The sequence below is a fragment of the Epargyreus clarus genome, unplaced genomic scaffold, assembly GCF_041222505.1.
Source record: "Epargyreus clarus isolate Ecla_fem2 unplaced genomic scaffold, WU_Ecla_fem_2.2 ptg000001l, whole genome shotgun sequence".
NCBI lineage: Eukaryota > Metazoa > Arthropoda > Insecta > Lepidoptera > Hesperiidae > Epargyreus > Epargyreus clarus.
Window position 1 is genome coordinate 12,671,878 of NW_027332209.1, and position 11,271 is coordinate 12,683,148.

General features: G+C 36.2%; 1 protein-coding gene across 1 annotated transcript; it reads right to left on the reverse strand.

Annotated features, from left to right (window-relative positions):
• Positions 1 to 494: 494 nt before the first annotated feature.
• Gmd (GDP-mannose 4,6 dehydratase) lies at positions 495 to 10,839 on the reverse strand. Its single transcript, XM_073085413.1, has 7 exons — positions 10,514 to 10,839; positions 9,935 to 10,129; positions 7,976 to 8,216; positions 5,995 to 6,227; positions 4,961 to 5,176; positions 3,833 to 3,965; positions 495 to 3,187 (listed from the first exon to the last, which is right to left on the reverse strand). Exons 1-6 carry the CDS (start codon positions 10,568 to 10,570, stop codon positions 3,834 to 3,836), a joined length of 1,074 nt encoding a protein of 357 aa, XP_072941514.1. The 5' UTR covers positions 10,571 to 10,839; the 3' UTR covers positions 495 to 3,187; position 3,833.
• Positions 10,840 to 11,271: the final 432 nt, after the last annotated feature.

The following is an 11,271-nucleotide window of genomic DNA, read 5'->3' on the forward strand; positions in this document are numbered from 1 at the left end:
AACCAAGCTTACCGACATAGCTCTCAGAATTGGCAGGCCGAAGCGGCTATGGGCCGGCCACATCGCTCGGAGGACCGATAACCGATGGGGAAGAAAGGTCCTCGAGGTCGCCCCCAACCAGGTGGATCGATGACCTAAAGAAGACGGTGGGAAACCATTGGCTTCAAAGGGCACGGGACCGGGTGGAGTGGCGCCAATTAGGAGAGGCCTATGTCCAGCAGTGGACTTTAAAATGCTGATGGATGGATGGATGAAAAACCAATATGGCGGACCAATTATTTTTTATGTACCCTCATGACTTGTAACGAATAAAAGGAGTTTCTTAAGAAGAACAAAATGTCGTCACGAAAATCTTGTTTCCATAGATAATACACTTAATATAGGGAACTTGTTTCTAAAAACACATATTAAATATAGTTTTTTTTATTCAAAAACTGTTTATATGTAAGACCAATTTTAGGTTAATGTAAACTTACTTTTATAAAACAAGAAGAAACATTTTTATAACACCATTTATTCACAGAACAGAATTTGCTGTACAGTTTTCATCCATGTTACATACAATGGTTTGGTCCATATACATAACAACTTTCGTTTGAATAAAAAGGTAGCTTATATAATACACTGTTCATTTTACGCTTACGAAAATACATGTCGAAGTACTTAATATAATGCAAAAAATATTCTGAAAGAAATTATATTTACTATGATTATTAAACAATGTACGTTTTTTTCGATTAACTACTGTTTTTGTATTGATGCCACTGTGATTCCATTATTTATATAGAATGTATATGGGGCCGTTCAAGTATTACGTAAGCAGATTTATTACAATTATTTACCCCTCCCATCCCCCTTGTCAGCAAAAGTAAGCAAAGCTCTTACCCCCTCCCCCATGCTTACGTAAACATTTTTCAATTAATGTATTGTTGTTTTTTATTTTATAATTATAATGTTATAATTATAATTTAAAAAATGCCTAAATGCATTATTTGCGGGAATCCCGAAAATGCGTTTCGCTTTCAAGTAAAGACAATGTGAGGGTTGCCATTCGTGTGAACAAATTAGACTACCGATGACGTAATCATCATCTAGACTCCCCTGCCCCCCATGTCATCCAAAATAAGCAAAGCAGAGACCCCCCGCCCCCCTAAAAGTGCTTACGTAATACTTGAACGACCCCTATGACAAATATTGTGCACAGTTCATTTATATAATGTAATATTTTTGTGTACATTAATCTGAACTATTTTTTAATGTAAATGTATGTAAAGATTCTAAATGAACATCACTATTGCCTTACATTGAGAAGATCCACTGACCAAATGGAAGATCATCCTTAATATTTTTAACACGTATTTGACTTAAAATCATTGGTTTGGAATCATAAATCTAGTGTGTTAGGCCGAAATTCTTCCCCTGCTTTTTTGAGCGAAGTTCCTTATCGTCATGAGGCGATGGAGTGGTCACGGCCAAGAAATTTAGTGTGTAATTAGATTATTTTTCAAGTTGTCTAATCTAACCGGGTTCATGGATGTTATACAAAAGTTAAATATCTGCTGTACACCAGTGCTATCATTAAATATAAAAATAAGTCACATCCTGAAAGTACTTTTAAAAAATAATGTATACATAAAATAAATCATGAATTAAAATTGCACTATGTTCACAGACCTTATATTATATTGTTGTTAGATTTTTAATAATGTTATTTGAAGTGTGAAGCAGTGCTTGCGTGTTATCTTACGTTCCCCAAATCAGTTTACCATCTGAATAGATTCAAAATAAATTAATAGTCCGTCCATATTATTAAATAGCGCAGATCGACGTTTTACATACTACAAGTGTCATACTACCATCAGTAGTACAATTGACAGTCCCTAGTAGTTTAAATAGTGCAAGTAGTTTAAATACAGAATCCAGCGATAATACGGAGTTAAAACCCGTTAAAGTGTTTGGGCTGCATAGCTTTTACGTTCGGAAAACATTACCCACAGCAGTCGGATAAAACACGCCTTATTTGTAACCTAAGCAATGCCTAACAAAGCAATGCAAAATCTTAAATTAAACAGAATATATCTATAAGTTTATTTTAAAATAAAAATATATAATTCGTTTATATATCTTAAATAACCACCTTTAACATAAAATCATAGCACTTACAAACGGAACAGCGATTACAAATTAAAATACTGTAGTATTTTATTATCACAATATTGACAATAACAAAATATTCACTCATTACATTCTTTGGCAATATCAATATTAACATTATGACAATATGTAATATTCATATTGCAAAAATACAATATTTATTAAACTTACGCATTCTACTTAATATTTGTGCTCGTAAATAATGAACTAAATAAATGTGTTATAATTTGAACATACAAGAAATTCAACATAAAATAATAATAAACTTAAAAATAACAAATTTTACTGGCAAATCATATTTTCTCCGTATTTTAATAAAACAACGATATACAAATGAAATACAATTTGTATAAATATGTATATAAGAACCGCATTAACAGGGCTGTCAAAAATGAGTCGCGAAAAAATTATGAATTAGGAAATTCAAATTCGAATTCGAATAGGATACGAATGAGGAAATTCTATTAATTAATTATATTTTGTCACGAGCTTGCCATTTCGTGCGGTCGGTCAATGTTAAGAAGGTAATTTCCCTCTGGCCTATACCATATTCTCCCTATACCATATTTTCCAGATTATTATTTTTAGATCGCCCTCCTCATTTAGGTTTCATTTACATCTACAGACAAAGATAGTGTCAGACGCATGTCGTGGCAGACGAAACAATATTTTCTTATACAATGTCTATTGATAATATCTACCGTAACAAGACTGCCTAGATACGGGCCTTGCCTGTCGAAATACTGCATAGGAAAATATGTTTTTTTCTGACTTGTTCAGTGTCTGTAGGACTGAGACGTGTAAAGATGCATACACATGTAATGTTAATGTGTAATGGTGACATATTTAATGATTTCATAAGTTAGCTACCTAGTTCAAGTAACTTAACTTTTATATGATACATATAATAATATTTTATACAATGTAAATGCTTTACATATATAAAATTCCTTGACATAATTTTATGACAATCAGTTCTAATAAAGCGCACTGGATAAGAAACCATCAAGTCACTGGAATATTCTTGAGGATTCTGAAAATAAAAAATATCATGTTATTGCCAAATTATTAATATTATGTATTAGGCATAATTATTTAGCCGGTAGAACTCTTTATGGTTCTACTCCGGAGAAACTACCGCCACCCTTATTTCTGACGAACCGCAACAATATTTATCACTACCGTATCCAGAATACGGTAATTTAGAGGGTGTGGTAAGGGACAGACACTTGATTCAAGTATTCCTCCTTAGTCTTCATAGACAGCAACACATTTGTGTTCGACCTCAGGCTGGACTGTAAAACTATCTAGAGTTGATTAGAGATGTCCATAAGCGGCATTGGCCATTTACCACCTGGTGGACTACATACTAATTTGTTACTTCAATATTCCTGCCTAATAACAGTAGCGTTAAACGCTACTGTTTTCTAGTTTAAAGGGTAAGGGAGACATACTTTTTCGAGGCGTTCCAGCTTAGTCCTCAGGGGTAGCGGCGCATCTGTAGCTGACCTCAGGTAGGAAGATCTAATCCTATCTTGGGTTGACTAGAGTCCATGGGTTGCAGTAGCCCCTTACCATCAGGTGGACTGCATGCTCGTCTACTACGCCTATATTATAACCACTTTCAAGTTAATTAGCGGTTTGGCGCGGACTCTTAACTAATTAAAATGTAATATACCCTAAGCCTCCGGATTCTTCTTCATGAGCTCGAGGTCCGCTTCAACCATGTCGTGAACCAGCTGCGTGAAGGTCACCTTCGGGGTCCAGCCGAGCTTGGCTTTTGCTTTCGATGGATCGCCCAGGAGCAAGTCCTTGAAAATATACGAATAAATTAAATTAGCTAAATAAATATACATTTTTTTCTTTTTCAAAAAAGTACCGCAAAAGGGTTATTGCATAAGGGTATTTTATACATTTCGGTTGTATATTTGATGTGTGCTATGCCGTACCAAAGCTCCTATTTGTTTGTAATTCGGATACACGTAGGTAATAGGCATTGTTACATATAGTCCATCTGTATAATGTACATCCGTGCCGATAACTATGATACGGCAAAATGCATGGCGTACATCAGATATACACGCAGTCATATATTATCTCAGTCTGGTCTAATTTAAATAAGTCTTATCTGGTATTTATGGAAATGATCATCGATCATCGATCAAGAATCGTGTTCTAATAGTGTATTCGACTAGATTCATGTTTTAATAGTGTATGTATTCGATGAGCAGTTCCTACTCTCTTAGTCTGCTATCCATTATCCTGATATTTCGTGAAGTACATCTGGTGTCCGGCAAAATGTATCCGGTATCTGGCGGAATTGTGCCTTGCAAAATACTCACCACTTCAGCCGGCCTGAAGTACTTAGGGTGCACTCGCACTGTCCGCATCATGTCCAGTCTCGTCCACACCACGACCGCGCCACTCCACCTTCCTCCCCACACAGGCGAACGCTCGCTCCACGAACTCGCGAACACTGTGCGTTTACGTTACTCGGTATCTAGCTAAGCTAAGCTTATGTACTCACCATTTAAGCCATGGATAGACGTCATCCGGTATCCGGCCAATTAGCATCAGGTTTCCGGCAAAGTACATGTAATATCCGGCGTAAGAGGTTCAGTATATAGTATATCGCAACGTTAATCCGGTATCCGACAATATTAATCCCGTATCCGGCTAAGCATATCCGATATCCATAAAATACTCAGTATCCTCAGTATCCAGCAACATAAATTCAATATACGGTGAAATATGACCGGTATTCGGAAAAAAAATGTTTTTTTTTAATCTAGCTAACAATACTCACCACTTCAGCCGGCCTGAAGTATTTAGGATTCACGCGAACAAGCAGCTGCCCACTATCAGCATCATGACCCGTCTCATCCACCCCACGACCGCGCCACTCCACCTTCCTTTCCACGCAGGCGAAGGCTCGCTCCACGAACTCCCGGACACTGTGCGTTTCTCCAGTCGCGACTACGAAATCATCCGGTTCGTCTTGTTGCAGCATTAGCCACATCGCCTGAGTACAAAAATAACAGCAATGAAATAAAATACAAAATAAATGTATAGGCCTACAAAGGCACTTACAAATTTACAAATTATAGGTTACAATATATATTTTTTAAATTACTACCAGATCGGAACGAGGTATTTAATTATATCTTGTCGAAATAAAATGTGTTTTGCATTATTATGTTATTGTCAATTCGACAAAAGTCTACTATCAGACACGGAAAATACCCAGGTTATAACCATACTTCATTGGTCTTCATTCAGTAGCTCTAAAGTTTCTCACATCCACGTGGAACTAAATTAGGTCTAGGCTATTCAACACTATCCTTAGCATAACACAAATTTCTTTTACTATCCAAATTTCTAAGCTTCAAATATTCGAATAATCCCAGGCATATGATAGCGACACCCCTTTTGATACTTTGAAACATTTTTGTACTTTGTGACGACATTAATATGCCCTAACCAATATCCAATAGCTGTACAGCATTCCTCATCTATAAAATCTACATCATCAACAACCCATTACTGTCCCACTGCTGGGTACGGGTCTCCTCTCATAATGAGAAGGATTAGGCCATAGTCCACCGCGCTGGCCAAGTGTGTATTGGTAGACTTCACATACCTTTGAGATTTTTTTTTCTTTAAATCTCTCAGGTATGCAGGTTTCCTCACGATGTTTTCCTTCACCGTTTAGCAAGTGATAATTAATTTCTAACACGCACATAAATTTGAAAAATCAGAGCTGGGATTTCCTCGGACACCGCAATTTAGAGGTCGACTCTTAACCACTAGGCTATCACCGCTTATATAAAATCTACATACCTCAACATAATCCTTAGCGTGTCCCCAGTCCCGCTTGCTGTCCAGGTTCCCGAGCTCGAGGCAGTCGAGCAGCCCCAGCTGTATCTTGGCGACCCCCCGGGTGATCTTCCTGGTGACGAAGTTCTCCCCCCTGCGCGGGCTCTCGTGGTTGAACAGCAGCCCGTTGCACGCGTACATGCCGTACGCTTCCCGGTAGTTCACCACTATCCAGTAGCCGTAGAGCTTCGCGCAGGCTGGCGATTAAATACACTATTGTTAATATTTATTTATATAACACTAGCTGACCCGGCAAACTTTGTACCGCCTCAAAATCTATTTATCAAATATATTCATAAAATATAGCCTATGTTACTCGTAGATAATGTAGCTTTCGAATGGTGAAAGAATTTTTAAAATCGGTCCAGTAGTTTTTCAGCCTATTCATTACAACCAAACAAACAAACAAAGTTTTCCTCTTTATAATATTAGTATAGATTAAGAAAAAAATCAATAATATATATAGAGAAAATAATTAAAAATATTATTAATATATTTTTTTCTCAACTTCGAGGTTATATGTATATGTATAATATGTATGCCGTATTATACGCCCTACAGCCCAAATATTTATTTATAAAAAGATTAGTTGACGATTATCTGGGGGCACTACTGTGCCCCCGCCAAGTCGAAAAAAAGCGGCATGACCGTACCCAGGGCCGGATATAAAAAAAATCTTTTCTTTGATATTTTTTTTTTCACTATTTTACCTTTATTATCATAACAGTACTTTGTACAAACATGAATACTAGAAGAATCTACCTGCGTTTCACAATAAAATATTTATTGAAAAACTCAACTGAAAAAATTGTTCATTTTATTCGGAAAATAATTTGGGGCTAGGGGGCCTCCACTGCTTTGTTGCCCCAAGGCCTCTAGACCTCTAAATCCGGCCCTAGCCGTACCATTCTTTTCTCGAAGCAATTCAGGTCATTTTCGACCCCCTTTAACTTCGTTGTAGATAAAATTAGAGAAGGCTGAATTTTTACGAACCAATAATATTAGTTAAGCATAAAAGTAAAACTGACTACCTAACCATAAAATCGTAATAAAAAACGCTGTCTACACTCACAGCCCCACACTAGGATTCCCTGTATCGTAGGTGCTATGGACACACACCGAGACAAATATACAAACTTCAAAACAAAACAAAACTTTAAAATTCAGAAACATCGGTTAGAAATATGTCTGGTCGGGGATTGAACCCGGGACCCTTTGCGCGTCAGACAGGTATGGTGATCGCTCCGCCACGGAGATCGTTAAACAGTATTATATCTAAACGGTAAATTTTGAATTATTATAAAATATGTTTATTATACATATTAAGTCACTTAGAAAAACAATGATATAAAACACATTTAAATTATTATTAGGTATTCTAGATACGTCGGTACATTAAATTAAAGCGATGTATTAACTGCTAAAATAATGTATTGATATCATCATCAAATACATACGTTTTTATCAATAATTTTATTGTTTCCGGGCGGAAATTAGCATTAATTAGGTGAAACATGGACGTTTTACTGATTATATTCGACATATTACATATTGAGTTGTAGAAGTTTACCTAAATTATATTTTACCTCAATCCTATACTTAAATAAAAATATATTAAAAAGTTTTAAAGCAAGGTTTTTAATAACGAAATTGTTTGTCTATTCTTCTAATAAAACCCTTTCATTTCTTATTCTTATTATGTGGTGCATAAAAAATTGGTCTCGCTTTGAAAGGTGTTGTAAGGGACGCATACTTTTCCGCGGTGTTTGAACTTAGTCCTCGGGAATAGCAACGCATTTGTGACCGACATCAGAAAGGAATCTAATTTATCTAATCCTATTTGGGGTTGATAGTAGCCACCAAAATTTTTGTTTGCTATTTCAATAAATTATAAGAAAACAAATATGAACAAGGAACTCTTTCGCTTCTCAAAAAAAAAACATACCATACGGCGAACGGGGATAAAACGGCGTCTTCTCAGTCTGCGGCACCTCTACCACTTTGCCATACAACTCTGAGGTGGAAGCCTGGTATATCTTAGTCTCCTTCTCGAGGCCTGCCGCTCTAACCGCTTCTAACAACCGTAGTGTGCCCAAGGCGTCCACTTGGGCGGTATACTCCGATAGCTCGAATGACACCTTGACGTGGGATTGCGCACCAAGGTTGTATATCTCCTTTGGTCGTGTCTGTGATCAATGCAAAATTTATTTTAATACTATTTGCTTATTGATAGATTTGCCTTAAATTTAATCTGCTAAATGGCGCGCTACTCCTTATTTTTAAATAAAGGTCCATTTATATTCATAGAAATTGATACTGCTGGGCTGCGGCAGACAACTTCATATTTTCTGGCTGTTATGGTAGATGTAAATGAATTAACATACGAAATTTCATGCCTTCAAGTGCAATAATAACGAAGTTATGATAGGGGGAAAACACGCTGAAACCTTTCGTGTAGTTTAAAGTAGGTATTACATGCATTGCAGAAATTTGGTAACGCAAACCGTGCTTATTAATAGACTGTATACAAGAATAATAGTTTTTCCCTAATATCTAAGAAACGCGGCCTCTCGATCGAGGGGTCCGAGGTTCAAATCTCAGGCACGCACCTCTGATTTTCAAATTTATGTGCGTATTAGAAATTAATTATCATTTGCTTAAACGGTGAAGGAAAACATCGTGAGGAAACCTGCATACCTGAGAGATTTATAAAAAATCTTAAAGGTAAGTGAAGTCTACCAATACGCACTTGGCCAGCGCGGTGGACTATGGCCTGATCCTTCTCATTTTGAGAGGAGACCCGTGCCCAGCAGTGGGACAGTAATGGGTTGATGATGATGATCTAAGTAGCAGATACGTAATTGTTTAAGGAAAACCAGTATGCGTAGTCACGACATATTAACGCACATTTCAAACTACCACAGCAATCTTCCTAGACATGATGTATATCTAATCATTACAATCTATTGATTTTATCATTAAAACTGTTTTAGGTATCTTTTCAATCTATCGCTCCGAAAATCTACGTTATTGTCTACTAATGGAAGATTAAATCTTTGGATTAATTTTTTTCTGAAATATTTCTTTTTTTTGTAACCCAAAAGAGTCACAAATCAACTTCTAATTAAAACATTTCTGTGCAAAATTTTCATTACATTTGTTTGTTTATGTAATAAAATTGCAAGAAACTGTTTTGTTTCATATAACAGGCACATTCTTTGACAATAACAAAACTAATAGGTGTAAATTATGTATGGCATTGATATGACAAAGAGTCAGTGCATTGAAATGAAATATAATGGCCGGTATTTTCTCATTCAGACTGACCATGAGTGATATATATGTATCAAAAACACAACAACTCATGTTACTTTACATGTAAACTTTGTTTTTGGTTATGAGTTGGCTCCAAGTGAATTCTTTCTGCATTTTTCTGCAAGTATGTCTAAATTAGGCTAATACATTATCATAATCAAGTAGGATGCCTGTCCTATTTGTGTCCTTTCCTATTCCTAGTTAATGGCTATCATATCAGTCAGTACATTGAATAATAGGCATTGAACCTTGAGAGAGAGCCTTTTGAGCCTTTTAGGGATAGGGATAGGTAGTACCATTTACCTTTTGAGCCTTTTAGGGATAGGGATAGGTAGTAACATTTATCTTTTGAGCTTTTTAGGGATAGGGATAGGTAGTAACATTTATCTTTTGAGCCTTTTAGGGATAGGGATAGGTAGTAACATTTATCTTTTGCCATAATATATCTGTTTTAGAGTAGTTTATTGGAGCATACTTCAAACCTCTTGCTTGCTGTAGGAAGGAACCATGCCCAGCGCCAGGACATAATTTCATGGGTCAAAGGAACTAAACCATAGTTAAACAGAGATTACTCCTGTAAACGACTAACCTTAGTGATAATACTGATGAGGCAAGTAGTGTCAGTGAGATCTCCATAGTGTAAGTGCATCTGGCCTCCCGTGTGGCATGCTGGCTTGCCATACAAGTGCTGGATCCTTCCAGTATTGAAAGAGGATGACCTCCGGATAGTTCCGTGCACTTCATAGCCTTTCTCAATCAGAAATTCTGCTAGATATGAACCATCCTGGAAGAAAAATAGGATTAAGGTGAGCTGTTTCTATAAATCCAGAGACACACACAATAAGACCCAGTAAGATTGATATCAAAAATCAGTTTTCCCATCCAGGATCAAACTGATTTTACAGATGTGAGGAAAAAAGAATTATTTAGAAACTAATCTTAGACTAACATATTGCTAAATATGTGGTCACAAACAATCATCTTTTTAAACAAACCTTAGTAGATAAACATACTTAAAGAGCACCAAGGACACACAAAACCTTTAACTTTATCATAAAAATCAATTCATATTCGTAGAATCAACACCACTCTTGGGAAATCCGATGACGAAATCGGAAAATCGTCACATTTTTAATTCTACTCTTTTATAAATTAAACAAATGTTTACCTGTCCTGTAATGCCAGTTATGAGTGCCACTTTCTTATTGGAAGACTCTCCAGACATTTTACTATTCTTTTTTTTAATTTCGTTCTGGGCGTAGCAAGAAACACGTCCGCACTACGAACCGGCGAAGCTTGCTGGGTGATAAGCTTATCAGTCACAATAGCACATACTAAAACACCGTCGTTACCGCCAATAAACCGAAAACGGTCTTTCTTTTATTATAGTTTATATTTCTAAGGACAACGAGGAAGATTTAAGCCACGTTTTTATTATGATAAGCCTGGCAAATAGGAAATTGATATTGTATAAACAAAACCGACACAGACTCACAGAATCAGGGGGGGTCAACTAGGTAAGTGCAATGGTTATACCTACGGGGGCTCAATTTTGTTGCCATTTTAAATATACTTTATATTCTTAATATTTTTGTGTATAGTAACATCTCAGGAGATTAAAAAAAAAACAAAATAAACAATATGGCGTCTTATGTCCTCCGGCGTAATACAGGAGTATAGGTGTTCTGTGCACAGAATACACTTGTGTACACCGTCAAACCGTCAGTATGACATGATATAACGTCAAAATGAAGAATAAAAAAATATATATGATTATTACTATTAAAAAATCGATTCAAAGTTCTAATTTCTGTTTTAATAATTAATATTCTAAGTTGTATACTCTTTGGTGTATAGTCAGTATAGTAACCTATCTATACTCTTTGCCTGTTAACTACTAAGTCACGGTTATCTATAAACCGATTA

Coding starts and splice junctions, on each gene's coding strand:
- Gmd (XM_073085413.1), bottom strand. CDS start 10,570: ATGTCTGGAGAGTCTTCCAATAAGAAAGTGGCACTCATAACTGGCATT. Junction 8,217..9,934: donor TCATCAGTATTATCACTAAG/GTTAGTCGTTTA, acceptor CATTGATCACAG/ACACGACCAAAGGAGATATA. Junction 5,177..5,994: donor ACGCTAAGGATTATGTTGAG/GTATGTAGATTT, acceptor TTTTGTACTCAG/GCGATGTGGCTAATGCTGCA.